We start from the raw sequence: 17,037 nt of genomic DNA on the forward strand, positions 1-17,037 counted from the left end.
TTTATTGTCTTAGGAAATTTCCAGTATAAATATAAAGACTTTTCTCATACATAATGATAATAATATATAGGAGACAAATTAAAATAATCTGAGTTCATTTTCACTATAACCTTAAGATAAAAAGTTGTGTTCATCAGTGTAATCATAATATTTTTGTAGAAAATGTTTCTGTGTTTATGCCAGATCTACTTGTGTAAGAATGCAATACTGATATTATCTTTTGTAAAGGAATCTGTGATTTATTTTATTGAATAATAGAATAACGATAAAATAAATACTGGTGACCCCACTAATAACCTCCTGAGCTCCCAGACTGTCAATCACCGGTTTAAATTGACTTACTGATATGTGTGATAAAAGTTGCTGAAGAGCCTGGACAGTGTTCAACTTATCTTCCTACACACTATAGATGAGTGTTTGAGCTAAAAATATAAATTAGTAAAATAATTTAATTGTATTCGGACATCCTCACTGCATGTCAGCTTTTAAATTGGTTTGGTGCTTTAAATTGGATGTGTTGTGGTTTGTATTAAAAAATGAATTTCCTATTTCTCTTAAAATAACTTTATTTATTCTCAAGGACACTTGACACACTTGAACAACCAGTGCAACCTATAACAACCCATTTAGAGATTCAAGATTTAGTATCAGCATATACTGCAAGACCTTCAATCATGCGCTCAACCAATCAGATTCACAAATAGGCTACACAACTGTCACATGATTTGACTGACACAAAAAAGTTTGTCTATTATATGAAAAATAACACTTTTGTCTGGCTATTATATTTGATAACAATAGCAATAAAAAAAATCCTTGTGTTTATGTAACTCAAGCTCACACAAATAACACAACTCTCTCCTTTTTCAATGTTGTGGTCCATATATGTCCTTATAAATTTAGTTTTCTGTGTTTCCCATACCAAATGATAGTCTTTTCTGACGCCTCCACTTTGCTCTTCGGTTTTTAAACCAAACCTGCCGGCAAATAAAAAGATGTGTTGTTTAGTTGTTGTTTCACTGTTTCATGACAGACTGCACTTATGTTATTTAGAACATTGTGTATTGACATTTAAATGAACAACAGCATTGTACATCATTACCAACACAGGCAGGCATATAATTAAAATATGACAAATTGACCAGAGCTTATGAAATCCAATGCTATCATATCAGTGCTCAAATTAAGTATTTAAACTTGCACTCATCTTTAGTCATGGCCCATCTGCCATTGCTGGCACAATGAATCACTCAGTTGGAGCAGTTTGAAAGTTATCTAACTCTATCACTGTAAAAACAGGACCATTATTTGTTGAAAGGCTGAATGTGAAAGTCTTACCTCTACTCTTTCTTCCCTTAAATGAGTGTGCTGTGCTAGTTTCTCCCTTGTGGTCACATCTGGATACTGGTTCTGCAGGAACAGCTCCTCTAGTGCGTCCAGCTGCTCCTCTGTGAAAATAGTGCGGTGACGTCTGGTTCGCCTCTGCACCTGACCGGGTGACTGCTCCTCCCTGTGAACTTCTCCCAGCCTGCACGCCTCTGTGAGCATCGCTGGGGACCATCCGTACTGACAGGCTGCAGGAAGGAGATCTGATTTAAGGTTAGGGAGCAGAGTAAGCATTACTGAAGTCAAAACCACATTCAAACGTGTCAACAGCTGTGACTCTTCTCAAAAAAAGAATGGGTTTGGTCTTACCTTCATGAATGAAATCAGTCTGGTATAGGTCTCCACAGTGGGAGCAGTAGCAGCAGCACAGGCAGGCATGATGCACAGCCTCTGCATGGCCTCCAGCAGAACTCACTGCCTTTTCTTTTACTCCAGTGCTACATGTTCCACATGATCGTCTGTCTCCATTGCTGTTTGGATATTTGGTCAGTATGTTTTCAATAGTGAAAGGCAACTTTTGTCTCTCCACGTGGATCAGTCCATCCATCTCCAAAGAAATTCCCATAAAACACATGCAGTGATGATCGCAGGGTATTGACACACTTTTCGACAGTTCAGGCTCAGCTGCTCTTCTGCTTCTCCTCTCTCTACAACAGCATGTCAGGCCCTTATAGTGGAATTGGGAGGCAAAAAAAAAAAAATAGTAAAACTATAATCCCCCTGTGGACCAGACACATAAAACGGTTGAAACTTAATTCCTAGCTAATCTGAGCAGTTTTGTGAAGAGGTTAGGGAGGACGGCAGATTCAGTTAATCTTGCCTTATTCCTTTCTCCAAAAGAAATCAGATTTCACTGCATAAAATGAGAAGTGGAGAGCTCCTAAGATCCTTATTGTTAAGGTTTTAGAGAAAAGGGGATTGCTTGGTATTAGAAACCTGGATTTAAAGATGAACATTTCTTTTGGTGTGGCCAGAGACTTGTGTTATGCTGAATTTGAGGATTAGCTCTTACATTTACTTCATAATGTCACTTTCCTATTTAAGCTTGATCAATGATCTTGTGCAAATTAGTAGATATGTTCAGTAAATGACACAAGTTGAGGCTGCACTAACAACAGTGCATACTAATTACACAGCACAGTAGGCAGTTGAATGAATGACTCAAGTAGTGACATGTGTGGGGAGACTAATAGATTTGTACTTATTACTCAATACAGATAAACACAAATAGTAGTAAATTCAGAAAAGAGGTCCCTCCTCAATGTAGTTTGTATTCGCAATCATGCGTCTTATCTGTGTGGTGCAGTCTTTCAGTCTCACTTCTCTGACAATGTGCACAGCCAAGGTAAAGCTATTACAGGTTAAATTCATCCCCTCAACAAATCCTCTGATTTCATACAAGGCAATACACCCTTTTTTCCAGAGAATTAATGGATTTCCACAATCTGTCTTAAGCTCCTCTTATAAAGGCTTTTGAAAACAGATAACAATAAACACCATCCCATCCTTTTCACTTGGGTTTAATAGCGTCCAGATTGTTGATGTATAGTTTGCGGAGCATGTGAGATTGCTATCTAGCAGTTATTATGGTTCTCAATAGAAGTAATTGTACCACATCCACATTGGTTCAAACAGTTCAAAATTCATTACTGGGGATTAGAATGATAAAGGTTTATTTTGTTGTTGTAAGAGCAATATTTGGTAAGAGGTAAAGTAACGAAAAGCCACCACCGCCCACACGGCTGATACAGTTTTTCTATAGATTTGTAAGGAGCTGCTTGGACAGCTCTTAACGTGATTTTCATCTGTAATCAACAGTCAAACTCAATGTTTCTAATAACTTTATTTGTGGTGCATCAGATATGGTTCTATTCAACACCATGCAATTTTACAGGCCCCCTATTACTCTACAAATACACAACCTAAAGTGACATGTTGGATAATTCTAGTGACAAATTGTATATAATTGTATTATATCAAATTGTAATTGCTACTCTGCCTTATCGTGATGTGAAGCTGCAAGACAGTAGCCTACATTTCTGAAAAATATTACACACAGTGGTTCTTGAAGAACTAGAAGTAGGCTATAACTATTTTTGTAATTTGTTTTCATCTTTAAATGCATTAGCTACATCACACAAAAGGTGCAACAACAGCTTCTTATTTTGTAAAAGTGTACAGCAGAGAATTGTAAAATGAAAAATTGTATGAACAAATCTAGTGGAATGTATTTCTTTTAAACTTGCTTTCGTTATTTTTTTATAACCATTGTTTACATGTTTGTGCCTCTGTAAATTAGGCTCAGTAGGCTATCACTTATACAAACTTTCTGATATAAAACTACAAACAGTTCCCTTTCAGAAGAGACCACGATGACAGTGACCTAAGGGCTAATCATGGTGACTTGTGTTGGGACCTCGGGGTGCTGCCTGCAAAAGCTGAAATGACCCCTGTCTGGATATAATAACAAAGGGCAACATGCAGAGTCGTGCGCCCCCCTGTGACAAAAGACTACAATGCCCACCATTGAACAGCAGAGCGACACAGCGCGGCAGGCAGCTCGCTACTCGCGATAACTCGCGTTGGGGCAGCAGCTGGGCGGAAAAGGCGGGAGAAGACTGTGCCGCTTCCGCGTCCGCGCAGAGACACAGCACTAGGGCAAAATGGACGATAAGTTAATATTGGCTGTATTTAATCACCCAGAGCTGTACAATGTCACTTTGCCTAATTACCGCTGCACGGAAAGTCGGATAAATGCTTGGAGAAGCATTAGTACCGTGCTGGGTCTCCCATGTGAGTATTTGATAGTTTTTTTTTCTTTAACACAACTTTACTGACAGTTATTATTTCCTTAGCCTATGTTATCGAGAACGACTAAACACAGCCATTAGAGAGCAGTAGGTGTTTCTTGGAGACAGAGTAATTTCACAAATGTCTTGCAGGTAAGCATTTTTTTTTATCCGCACGAGTACAGCCGATGGTGTCGATGCAGTCGCGCGCACCGTGCTAGCGGTAGCAGCCGCAGCTCGCATGCTGTAGGCCGCGCTGCACCGAACGGCACGGTCCGGTGTTCTGCCGCCAGCCGCGCGTCCAACACTGCTCTTGGAGGAGAAAACACGCAGCGTCGCTGTATTTACCGAGCCGCGTGCTTTTTCGTCTCGCTCGTTAACGCCGCGAGCTTCAAATAAAGTGAAAGCTAGTTGAATTCTCGTGGAAGCGTCGGCGGCAGCTCCACCACATTTACGGTATGTTGGCGACATGACAACATGTCAGAGCCAGGGGACAGCCCCAGCCGGAAATATAATCAGGTGCACGCGGAGGCATGGCCAATGATGGGGCGGCATGTAACAGAGTTGAACTAAAACTGACCTCTAGAGATTGCATGACAAGACCAAAAAACAAAGATAATTGTGTATAGCTTCTGTGAAACTTTATAAAGATTTATAATTAAAGCCTAATTTACTTAATTCTTTACTTGAATAAAGTAGTGTTTTGTCCATTATATAGACCTACGTGCATTATACAGTTCCTGGCCCTTTTAGGTACTCCTATATAATTTAGGCCTAATACAACAGCCACATATTTTACATTTAGAAGATTTTTTGGTAAAACTTTCCATAGGTGTTAATAGTAGTCACCGCGTGTATTGTTCCATCTAAAGCCAAATACCAGAATATAATCGACACTAGAGCTGAAAGGAGTAGGCTAGTTGATTGAAGGATTGACAGAAGATTAACCAGCAATTATGATAATCACATAATAATTCATAATAAGTCATTTTCAAGGCAAAATACAAAACATTTCTTTGTTCAGAATGAGAATTTGCTGCTTTTGTTTGCCTTTTTTCTAGTACATTGAATATGCTTGGGGTTTGGATCAAAACAAGCAATCTAAATATGCCATCTTGGACTTCAGGAATGTAATGGGGACTCTTTTCTGACGATTTATAGACAAAACAATTAATCAAGAGAATTGGCAGTTTAATTAATAATGACAATAATTATTAGTTGCAGTCATAATCAACACCTCTCTGACTGTCTCAAAAATAAATTATAAACTTCACAACAATTGAAGTGCTATTGCATTCATTATTGATATAGACCAAAAGCTATGTAAAAGGTACAGCTGTTATTTTAACCATTCCTGCTGTATTATATCCCTGAGAGTTTTGTTAACCCAGCAGTACTTTTTAAGCCAAAGACCAAATCTGAAGTCCACTACTACTGACCATCATTATTTAACATATTACGGTATATTTTATAACAAATATTTGTTGGGTGAGTGGAGAAGAGCATGTTTCTTCTCACAAGCCAATTGTCTGTACCCAGCGAACATCTGTGCAGCAGACTACTTATCAACACAACATTTTTGTGAATGTTATTTTATGGAAAATATATTTTAATTCTAGTTTTTAAACCATGTGGTCAAATTCCTTCTCATATGCAGTTTTGGTGGACGTCCAGGTGGCTGACTGCCTCATTGTTATCAGTATTATTTTCTCATTCATGTGCATCAACTTTTTATAAGATTTCATGCTCCTTACTTATTTTACTTTTACAGCTGAGGAGTGTAAAAGAAAATGGAAAAACATGAGAGACAGGTACTTGAAGGAAGTCCGAATGGAGATCAAAAGCAAGAAGCAAGGAGAGATTGTGCAAAGTAGATGGAAATATAGACAACTTATGAACTTTATCGCACCCTTCACTGGATCAAGAAGTGGCGAGGCAGATATCTGCGGCAGTAATGACGATGATCACGACAATCCTGACAACGAATCTGGCAGTGCCGAGGCAGAAACCACATTGTCTGAGGCAGTCAAGACCAAGCAGTCCGTCATGAAGGTCCCTGTGGGTCAACCCGACCTCAAGTCCCAGGTAGCGTTTGTGACCCAGTATCCTTCAATGTCTCAAGATGCACAGCTGGCCCAGCTGGCTGTTCTGGCTAAGATGCCATCGAGCCCACAGATCACCCCCATCAGCAAAACTGGACGGAAACGGCGCCTGATGCAAGAGTCACTTTCACTGTCGTCTTCTCAAAGTACACCATCCCCTACAAAGTGGCTGGTCAAAGACAATGGCACCCCATTTCCCAACAGGCCACGGGATGAGGATGAACTGTTTCTTCTGAGCTTTGTCCCCGCTCTGAAGAGACTTGCTCCACAGAAGAGGTGCGAGACAAAAATAAAGATCCAGCAGGTTATGTATGAAGCAGAGTTCAACGTTGCACAGCCAGGATCTCAAGAGAAACAGCCAGAGCCAGCAACACAGGACTAGGCCAAACTGACTATTTTTATACTTTATTCTGCTTCCTAAAAACCTCTTCCACAAAATATTTTTCTTTTTTACAGCACACAGTGGTTGAGTCTGAAGTACATCCTTTTTTAATGTGAAATAATTAACACTGAGGAATAACTAAACATACAACTATTGAGCAAGTTGTTGAATTTTGGAGTTTCTTGATTTGCATGTTTATTAGATGAGTAAGGCTTATGAGAGAATGAAGCCCTAACAGATTTACACATTAACAGGAAAACAAACAGACTATGATTAACATCTTTATTTACATAGCTTTACTGTCAATAGAGTGAATTCACATTTTGATGGCTGGTAGGTTCAACCAGCCATCTTCCTTTCAGCAATAATTCTGTAATCTACAGTATTTTACATTTAATTACAGTGACGAAGCAAAAAAGGCATTTTAGAGAGGAACATTTTCATAAATTAATATTTCAACTGCTTACATGCATCAACATATTTCTTTTTAATCACATCTAAAATAAAGACAATATCTAACATTGTTTTGATTCCGCAAAACGTGTATGATTTTGATAATTTTTTGCCAATGAGAAGAATGATTTGTAAGATCAGGTCCAGCTGGATAAAAACAAAAACATTCTTAGCACAGGTGTAAATAATACAATTAATGATTGTACTGTCGGCTTACTGGGACCCTCAAGTAGAACACCGCCATTGTTAATGTTCTAGTAACACCTGCGCTGTTCCTGCTACGACCACTCAATTAGTTAATTGTCAATAAAAGCTATCCTTAAATGATTACATGGATCAAATGTAGGCTGAAATGACCATATACAGCATTATGGGATTGGAAGTATGAATGGAAAAGTTAATGAGCACAGAGTACTGGTCTTATTCTGTTTAGCAGTGTATCTTTAAATACAGTAATAATACCAAAACAATACTCAAAAAGAGAGCACCGAGAATGATCTCTTCCACTTTGTCTCACATGAACAACCTCCCACATGTGACTGATTTAAAAAAACAGAGACAGACATGTTGTGTCAAGCGGCATGAAGTTTAAAATTGTTTGCTGATGCAGAACAAGTGTGTTAATGAGTTTAAACATTAGGCAACCAAAGTTATGTGCTTCACATTAAACGTTTTTTTATCCTGGAGTTAACACAGATACTGTATCCTGATTTTAGAAAAACCTGCCTAATTCAAATCTCACATCGCTTTGTGTCAAGGAGACAAAAGTAACCAGAAAGGCGGCAGAATCACATTGCCACAAACTGTCATGATGTGCCATAATTTCGCATCTCTGTCAGATCTTTTGAGTTGGCCCAAGATGTTGTCTTTCCATGCATTTATGCAATCAGCAGCCAAAACATAATCACCAGAGCGACAAACAGGAAGAGTCGAGACAGAAACTGTTCATCCATGTGCTGTGGTGTCCCAGGGGCCGCTGTTTGGGAAATTGTTTAACAGAGGTTATTTGATATGTTATTGATAAAAGACACAGAGTTGTCATGGTAAAGTGTGTAAAACATAAATACCTGGAGGAGGTCTGCCATCGTTGATGTTAAATGCTGTAGCAAAAATACCAAATGGAAAGGCACCGATTCCAAATGACATTTGGAAACCTCCATCTCCAAAGCCGAACCCTTGAAAGCCCTGTGAAACATATTTCATAATCAACATGAAGACGTGTGTGGATTCTCTTAATGTCAAGCCATATATTCAAAATATCTGAGGTACAGTTTAACATACAGTAAGTGAGATGTGACGCAACAGCCAGTGTAATTTATGATCATTCTCAAGAGACGTCTCTACACCTCAGCGCTTAGCATCTAATAGATCCCAGTGGGAAATGTTCTTTTGTTAATGGATAAAACACAGGTTTACGCTACATAACCTACATCCTATGTAATGGTTTCATCATAAATGCATTCTGTTACTCAGCAGCTGACACTGAAACAGCTGTCCAACATGGTTGGAATCAAGAAAGTATTGATCTGGCAACAAATAATGCAACCCTATATATATTCTTTATTACAATGCAAGTATACTTCTACAAAGTACTTACACCACGGTTTTCCGGCTCAGGTCTCTGCCCTTGTGGTCGAGGGGGTGTTCTTTCTCTATAAAACAAAACCACATTTTGTAAAAGCCACGATTACACTGATTTGCACGGTTTATACCTTTACAACGGTTTAGAAGTTATATATTGTGTTTATACAGTAAGAGTCAGCCTGAGCTGTAACACAAAAGTACCAACCTGGGGTCCTGTTGACCAGTGCTTCCCCGTCCGTATAAGGGGATTACTTTGTCTCGGCTGATGCCCGCTTTACACACTGGACACACTTGTCTGTTGGGTCTGGTCTCCAGCCACTGCATAAAGACAAAGATTCTAAGGACCTGACTTTCTGCATCAGTTTTATACCATCAATAATGCATTGTTATGTGAAAATGGTGAAAAATGAGAAAACAAAGAGGTTCAGCTTACCTGATGCAAGCAAGGCCAACTGATCAAGAGGAGGTGCAAAGGAAAATGGGAGTTGAGAGGGAAGGGGTTTGATTAGTAAAACATGACAGGCTTCCCAGAACAACCTGGCTGTGCAAAATATACAACATTTACTTTAAAAAATGACATCCAAATACAAACAATCACTTCACAATTGAAAGTTGAGGGTGGGCTCAGCTACTGAAGAAGAAAACTGCTTTCTGTTTTGGGTTTTAACTTCTCTTTGAAAATAAATAACTAAATTGGCTGATAGACCAAATGCTAACCTGTCCTGATGGCTAGACGTATATGTGAAGGGGTGGACCTGGCTACAGAGGCTGGCAAGTTTTTATGGAACTGACCAAGATGTTACACCAGCAGATGTTCATGCTCATTTTTTAAATAATGCTATTTATTAATAAGTCATAGCATTGTTTTATTCTAGAAAAGCACTTGTTTGTTTTCTGAAGCAAATGTCAAACAATATTGTTATGCTTTTGTTTTTGTAAATCTCTTAAATTAAGTACACAACAGGTTCTGCTTTAAAGAAATGCCTTTTGGATCAACACTCTTTTACACCATGACTGCACTGTCCACATGACCAGATGTCAGCAACAACGGATGATGGTTGTTGTTAGTTACAAAACTGATATTGGCCAGTCCATCTCTTGTTCAATAATATGAGAAGTAAGATGAGTTACATGAATTTGGCCTTGATACCTTAGCTGATGTGGGTTATAACTGTGTCACAGACACTAACGTTAACTTAGTTCTTACCAGAAAAGGTGTCCACACAGGCTGATCACTGCATCCTTGGCGGTGTCCAGGCATATATTACACTCGAAAGTGCTGTCCTGGTTGCCGCTGTCGGCCGCTGTCGAGCTGCTGGATCCGGGACTTGGGCTTTCAGTGGCCGCAGCAGAGCCAGGAGCTGGAGGGGGGGCAGCGGTGGCCATTTACAGATAGATCCGCTCAGCGAGAGGGTACAGGTGGAATGACTCTGCTGGCACACAGCGTTTCAAAATAAGTACATAGGGGGACCCAGTATATGACCGTTTGTAGCCAGCAAAGAGGAGAAGACGAGGGACTGAGCTCAATACGAATAACTCTTAAAAAGAAATGAGTGAAATCGAATACAATCGACCAACTGCTTAGCTAACGTGAGCTCCCATCTAGTGTCGTTAAGTAGTTGCTATCGTTAGCAAGCGAAGAAGAAAACAGACAGTTTCAACGTCTGACAAAGCAACAAACAACAGATACAGCAGCGGAAATCCAAAATTTGGTTCCAAACGTGATTTTCTATCTAAAAAAACAAACAAAACTTGTTGCGAGAAGTTGAGACAGCTCGTTGCATCACACATCCGTAGCGCTACGTACTCACCGATCCTGGGTGTAAGGCAGGGGGCGTGGCTACGAGTCTGTTTCTTCTTCTTGGTTGGAAAACAACGATGCATTGGTGCTTTACCGCCACCAACTGGTATCTTTGTGAGTTTTTGAAATAAATGCCTTCTTTCTTCCTTATATTTCTGAAAATATAGTATAACATGTTCTACTGTTTCTTCTTGCCCACAGTAATCACATCTATTGTGTTTACCTATTTCAAATAGTGTACTGTTTAGTTCAGTATGTCCAAATAGGTCTTGATATTGTTTCATCTCTCTTGTTCCTTTCTGAACACCTTATTTCTCCCATCCTTTTTACTCTGTAAAACTATCATCCTTTCCTCTTTTCCTCCCATTGCTTTTGCCACCTTTCCTTCTCAATCTCTGTTTAATAATGCTCTTGACTTCTGTTTTACTAACTAACTAACTAACTAACTAACTAACTGACAATCAATGTAATTATTTTTTGTATCCTCCTTTGCAACCTTATCTGCCATTTCAATAACTTTGATACCAATATGCGCCAGTATCCATACAAATATTAACGTAAGACCAATCGTTGAATTATGTAGGCCTATGTTTGTTGTACTTCTATCAAAATCTCTGGTCTGAATGACTGTGCTAAACTAGCTAGTGATGAGCTTGAGTTTGAACAAATGATTGCTCTTAATGGTCTTGTATCCTCTATCCACTCTAATACTGCTAACAATATTGCAAGCATTTCTTTATCGCAGATAAAGCGACATGACGGTTACCAAGTTCCCAAACATTAAGCACAATGCCAGACCCCTCCTCCTTGGCACCTTGGAACATCCGTACCAGATTTGACAATATCAGAAACACGAGATTGTGAATCAAATGAAAAACCTTATTGGATATATTATATTGGATATATAATTGAGAACGTATCACTGACGTGCGCCGGCCCGTGCCCTTGCCTTTGATTCCCTATCGAACTGCTCAGTCGTCGGACGAAGCGGGGGGTTTCATCGTGATAAATGTATCATTCTCCAGTGTAAACTGATAATTCATCACTGATCCTTTCCCTACTTTAAGATGAAATTCTGGAATAATGAATGCTACTCCTATTTTATTGACTAAACTATTTGATGCATGTGTGTAGATCTAGATGTAACTGGTATATGTGCCTGTATCGTAGGCTATATAAATAATAAGCTTCCTATCCTTGTTCTTTTTTTCTAATAAAAAAACACATCAGAAACTCGGACTCACTGGACACCTATAAAAAACTGCTCAAAACTCACTTGTTTCAATTGGCCTATCCATAATTTACTTATCTTGTTTGTTTGTTTGTTTGTTTCTTTGTTTGTAAAGCGTCTTTGAGTTCCATGTAAAGCGCTATATAAAACTTATGTATTATTATTATTATTATTATTATTATTATTATTATTATTATTATTAATGTCAATACTGTAGCACCAGGGAGTAAGAAAGTATTGCTGGCACAAAAAAGCTCCACCAATCAAGCATCTTATCTTAGTATCTTTTCCATTGTCCATCTACAAATATTAATAAGAGCAGGTTTAATATGTTTTAATAACTTTAAAATAAAACAAATGCAATAATATACAACAGTACAGCTTGCTAGTAGGGCTACATTAAATCTAAGGGAAGTTTAAAATTTACAGAAGTTTGCAGAAGAAAGTTACAATGTAAGTATGTCACTTTATTGTTTACTTTCCTTTTTAAATATGCATCAATTTATAATAAGATTAAGAGTAAAGATATTTGTTTTAAAAAATTTTAACATTCACAGTCAGCTCAACCAAATTATAATATATCATAAATTATTAATTTAATACAATTCAAAATACTTTATTCGTCCTGCAAAGGGGCAATTGGAAGCAAGATGATATGCCAGCATAACAACACAAGCAATTTATTCAGACTCATAAAACAATCTAAAAATTAAAAATAACATATTTTTTAAAGTTGAAAGAATTAATGTCAGTGGCTAATTCATAGCTGACCAACAACACTGTGTAATGCAAATTTGATATTGTGTAAAAATCAACAAGCTTTTATCATCAAATAAATCAATGACACATACAGTAAACACATCTAAGGTAAAACATGCCATGACTAATGATTTTGTCAATATCACCCAGCTCTATAATCATGTTCTGTACTGTGAAATACTCATTGTCATTGATGGCAGAGGTTTTAACTTGATTTCAGATCATTTCCATTGACTTAGACTTTGAATAACCTGTACGGAAATCCTCTGCCATTGCCTCCTCTATCCTTGATGTCAAAGACCTCTTTAGGGTTTGTTTAAAGTCATTACCAATGAACACATAGAGAACTGGGGATATGAAGCTGTTTGCTGCAGCCAGGGTGGCCCCCACCTTCAGGCCAGTTTTAAGTACTTCCAGACTGTGATTTGTCAAGTCTGACTCTAAAAGAACAAAGCTATGATAGGGGACCCAGCACAAGAAAAATGACAAGATGAGTGCCGCCATGACTTTATAAGGCTTTGTTGACTTGATAGTCAAACTTCTCAGCTTCACACAGAGCACCGAGCTGCAGAACACAATCATTAGGAAAGGAATCAGGAACCCGCAGACGAATCGAGTCAGGACCACTGCCTTGTGTCTGGAATGGTTCACGTAACTGGTGTGGCACTGAGTGATGGAGCCGTGGACTGTGGTTTGTCTGAAGATCAGTGAGGGCAACGTTAGGAGTGCAGAAAGGACCCACATGAAGACAACAACTCCAAATGCTTTTCGGACTGTCCGGTGGTTATGTGACCACACAGGAAATGAAATCATTAAACAGCGATCAGCGCTGATCAGAACCAACAGAAACACACAGCTGTACATGTTGAGAAACAGGGCTGAGGAGGTGAGCTTGCACAAGAACAGTCCAAAAGGCCAGTGTGAGGTGATCATGTAGAACACTTCCAGGGGCAAGAAGGCACAGAACAAAAAGTCTGAAATGGCCAGACTGATGTACCAGGTGGTGATGACCGTTCTTTTCATTTTCCATCCACAAATCCAGATCACTAATAAATTTCCTCCAAGGCCAAATATAGATATAATGATATTGACTGTCACTAGAACATGGTTCAAAGAAGACTGAGAACTGAAAGTCAGTATTCCAGTTGAAGTGTTGTTGTTCTCTGTGTCATTGTCTGCAGTGTAATCCCCATAGTCAACATAATCCACAGCCATGCTGGTTACTTTTCCTAAAATGTGTATTTATACAAAGATAAACATATATGATTATAACAGTTCACAATTTTATCAAGAAACTGTATTTTAGTTTATTATATAAAATGTACTCAAGTACTCACGCAATGTCTCGAAAGAGAAGCAATCACTTGAAAGTACCTTCGTCCCTTTTTGGTAAATGCACTTCTGTTTTCTGGGCAGTTACTGACGAAAAAAAAAAAAATCCAAATTTACACAGCGATGCGACCTCCTCTCACTTACACAGTTTATATTTATGAGTGAGACAATTTTCAGCTGTTTAAGTGGGTTCACATAGTCACAGAGGTCAAAATAATTGAAATAAATAAATGTAATATTATATGGATATTTCAAGGCCAACAGCCCTTAAGTAAACTGTTGCAATATCACAAAGGACATTCCCTTTTCACAACCCTTCAAAGTGAAGAAATCACCAGCTCGCATTCCTTAACCAAGGGGTGTGCCATTTTACCAGAAGTGCAAGTGTTTGCAAAAACTTATAGGTCAGGGGTGATTTCCTTGTTTGTCACTCAAAGGGAATCATTTTGCTTTGTTGACTATAGATCTGCAGTAAGAAAGATAAAATGTCAAAGATACATCATGAACATCATTCTGAAAATCCCACATTATTACAAAATATACATAGAAATCACAATTAGAAGTCAATTTTTAATTTAAATTCAGTCAGTGTTAACCATCTCAAAATGTACAAACACACTCCTATTCATTTTGGAAGTGTAACATGAGAACTTTTGGTAGAACTACCAATGTATCAAGTGTGCTCAAATCCTGCTTGCTTTTTAAAGCAAAGTTATACTTTGTGAAGATAAACAATTATAATCTGTCCATCAGAATTCTCTTAAGAAAGGACATTAGAATTATATGTATCGCTAATGATAATAGCACTGTACCTCTTTTATCTTTGATAACATCATATTAAAAGCCAACCTTGGAGACTTTAAGATGATTAGGTAGCCAGTAAAACCAGTAAGGTTGTATGAAAACACTTTGTCCTACATTTTTATGTATGGAAAGTGCTACATAAATAAAGTCTGATTGATTGTTGGATTGATTAATTTGTTTCATTTCATATTTTAGTGGTGGTGGAAGAAGAATTCAGATCCTTTACTTAGGTAAAGGTATTCTAAAAATACCACAATGTACAACATACTAAATTGCAAGTAAAAGCCCTGCATTCTCAGTTTGACTTATAAAAAATGCAGAATTATTAGCACTGAAATACACTTAAGTATCAGAGGTAAAAATACTCATTATGCAGAATAACCCCATTTATACTCTGATATCATTATGTATGCAGTGTTATTGTGTTGTTATTATGACTGATGCTTTCATGTGTAAGTCTTTGAATATAGCAGCTATGAAAGTAAAAATGGAAAGTAAATTACAAGTAGCCTACCTCAAAATTGTAGCCTACTTGAGTAAATGTAGCCTACTTAGTTACATAGTGTAATGCATGTGCAGGTTAATTAAAAATGAATGCCCAAAACTATTTCATCAGTTTTATTCAATTCACAACTTTAGTTTGTCTTTGATGGCGATACAGTGGCATAGGTCTTAACTCCCCCTTAATACAACAACAGAATAATAGCCAACATTTAAGGATACAACCAATACCATGAAATAAACAATATACACCCATAACGATAGTTACGTTATTGTAACTCCAGATTCTATGAGTATAGGCGTAGCCCTCTAAGGCTACGCTATTGGGTTTGTCCCTTCGCGCATGCGCAGTCGTGAAGATTTTCTTTCCCGCCCTTGCGTACAGTACGGGCTTCAACAGCAGATCCTGTATATGTACAGAGCGGACCCGTTGTTCATCTCCCAACATCAGCTTTTTCTTCAGCTAATGTAATAGGAGCAGGTGGCCCGAATCTTAGAGGGCTACGCCTATACTCATAGAATCTGGAGTTACAATAACGTAACTATCGTTCTATTTCGTCAAGGCTTCGCCCTCTAAGGCTACGCTATTGGGTTAGGGCGAAGCTGATGTAGTCAATGCCACCTGCGACATAGACTTTTTTGTTTTTGTTTTGTTTTTTTGTCTCTCTCATGCACTGGCAGAAGATCGCATCAGAAGCGTTATTCTGGTAAAAAAAAAGCCTGCCATGGTAAAGACTTGACCTAACTGGCTGCAAAGCCCAAGCCATGAGTGTAGGCGTGCATGATAGTGAGAGTTGTAAATGATTGACAATTATGGGACGTCCATGTTCCTCTCAGCCACCCAGTGTAGGGGGGGGGGTGAGGGTCTCAGACGAGTGACCTACACATGCAGCGGTACATATCATGATTGTAGGCGTGCATGGTTAGTGAGAGATAGTGACAACATATATATGAGGCACCGCTCTCCTCCCAGCACCCACAGCAAAAAAAAGGGGGTGGGGGGGGAGGAGGAAGCAGGCAGGCAGGCAGAGCACACATACAACGGAGTATTATTCGACGTTGAGTGAGGATAGAACCGAGTGGGTCATAGAGGGCTCAGACATATCGTGCAGATAGAAACGGATGAAAGGGCATGAAGATGCCCAGGATGCCGCTGCGCAGATGTCGGCTACTTTCATGTCCTTGAACAGAGTCGCCGATGCCGACAGTGCCCTCGTAGAGTGTGCCCGGATGCCCGTGTTATAGGTCTCGGTGATAGCCTCGCACAGCCAGTGAGACAGACGCTGTTTTGAAAAGGCCGCTCCTTGGGAGTGTTCCCTATAGTGTACAAACAGCTGCTGTGTCTGCCTTATGTCCGCCGTGCGTAAAACGTGCCGTGATAACGCGCGCGCCGGGCATAACCAGTGGAAAACCTCCTCCGCGTCGTTGTCATGAGGCGGGGGAAAAAAACCCTTGAGGGAAAAAACACCCTCGACCGAAAATAATTAGTTAGAATTTTTCGGTGTGAACGAGGGGTTTGGCTGCAAGGCGGCTGCGCTCCCGTCCCCTCTAATGGAGAGGCAGGACAGTGAACTGACGGCGCACATAAGTCGCTCACTCTCTTGGCTGACGTCAAGGCAAGGAGTAGCGCCGTTTTTAGTGACAGCAACCTGAGAGAGGCTTGTGCTAGGGGCTCGAAGGAGGCTTCCCAGAGCTCAAGCACCAGTGCTATGTCTCATTGGGGTGTGAGAGGGTGCACGGCGGGTTTCTGTCGTCTGACCCCCTTCAAGAAAACACTTTACCAGGGGGTGCGCAACAACCATCCTCTCTCCATAGCCTTCGTGGCAGGATGAGATGGTCGCTGCGTAGGCTTTGACCGTAGATGGAGCCAAATCATTAACCACTAATGTTCCGCTTCCTACTCCGTGCACCAG

The 17,037-nt window shown here is 39.3% G+C and overlaps 4 protein-coding genes across 8 annotated transcripts; 1 reads left to right on the top strand and 3 right to left on the bottom strand.

Annotated features, from left to right (window-relative positions):
• Nucleotides 1-1,209: 1,209 nt before the first annotated feature.
• Nucleotides 1,210-1,933, bottom strand: LOC114571342 (homeobox protein goosecoid-2). Its single transcript, XM_028602239.1, has 3 exons — nt 1,696-1,933; nt 1,339-1,574; nt 1,210-1,233 (listed from the first exon to the last, which is right to left on the bottom strand). Exons 1-3 carry the CDS (start codon nt 1,931-1,933, stop codon nt 1,210-1,212), a joined length of 498 nt encoding a protein of 165 aa, XP_028458040.1.
• A 1,970-nt stretch (nt 1,934-3,903) lies between these two features.
• Nucleotides 3,904-7,806, top strand: LOC114571433 (uncharacterized). Of its 3 annotated transcripts, none has more exons than XM_028602362.1 (2): nt 3,904-4,179; nt 5,947-7,794. In XM_028602362.1, exons 1-2 carry the CDS (start codon nt 4,050-4,052, stop codon nt 6,657-6,659), a joined length of 843 nt encoding a protein of 280 aa, XP_028458163.1. In that variant the 5' UTR covers nt 3,904-4,049; the 3' UTR covers nt 6,660-7,794. The 3 variants fall into 3 exon arrangements, with proteins under 3 accessions (XP_028458163.1, XP_028458164.1, XP_028458165.1); XM_028602363.1 differs by lacking the exon at nt 3,904-4,179 and adding an exon at nt 4,228-4,328 and having other exon boundaries at nt 5,947-7,806; XM_028602364.1 differs by lacking the exon at nt 3,904-4,179 and adding an exon at nt 4,431-4,631 and having other exon boundaries at nt 5,947-7,806.
• On the bottom strand, nt 6,925-10,605 carry rnf185 (ring finger protein 185). 3 transcript variants are annotated; one of them, XM_028602366.1, is made up of 7 exons: nt 10,508-10,605; nt 9,904-10,126; nt 9,130-9,148; nt 8,902-9,014; nt 8,710-8,764; nt 8,180-8,297; nt 6,925-8,088 (listed from the first exon to the last, which is right to left on the bottom strand). In XM_028602366.1, exons 2-7 carry the CDS (start codon nt 10,080-10,082, stop codon nt 7,991-7,993), a joined length of 582 nt encoding a protein of 193 aa, XP_028458167.1. In that variant the 5' UTR covers nt 10,083-10,126; nt 10,508-10,605; the 3' UTR covers nt 6,925-7,990. The 3 variants fall into 3 exon arrangements, with proteins under 3 accessions (XP_028458167.1, XP_028458168.1, XP_028458166.1); XM_028602367.1 differs by having other exon boundaries at nt 9,904-10,129; nt 10,508-10,554; XM_028602365.1 differs by lacking the exon at nt 10,508-10,605 and having other exon boundaries at nt 9,904-10,501.
• A 1,507-nt stretch (nt 10,606-12,112) lies between these two features.
• LOC114571279 (chemokine-like receptor 1) lies at nt 12,113-14,116 on the bottom strand. The gene is made up of 2 exons (XM_028602160.1): nt 13,825-14,116; nt 12,113-13,716 (listed from the first exon to the last, which is right to left on the bottom strand). The coding sequence occupies exon 2, from the start codon at nt 13,700-13,702 to the stop codon at nt 12,704-12,706; it is 999 nt and encodes a 332-aa protein (XP_028457961.1). The 5' UTR covers nt 13,703-13,716; nt 13,825-14,116; the 3' UTR covers nt 12,113-12,703.
• Nucleotides 14,117-17,037: the final 2,921 nt, after the last annotated feature.

The sequence above is a fragment of the Perca flavescens genome, chromosome 16 (assembly GCF_004354835.1).
Source record: "Perca flavescens isolate YP-PL-M2 chromosome 16, PFLA_1.0, whole genome shotgun sequence".
NCBI lineage: Eukaryota > Metazoa > Chordata > Actinopteri > Perciformes > Percidae > Perca > Perca flavescens.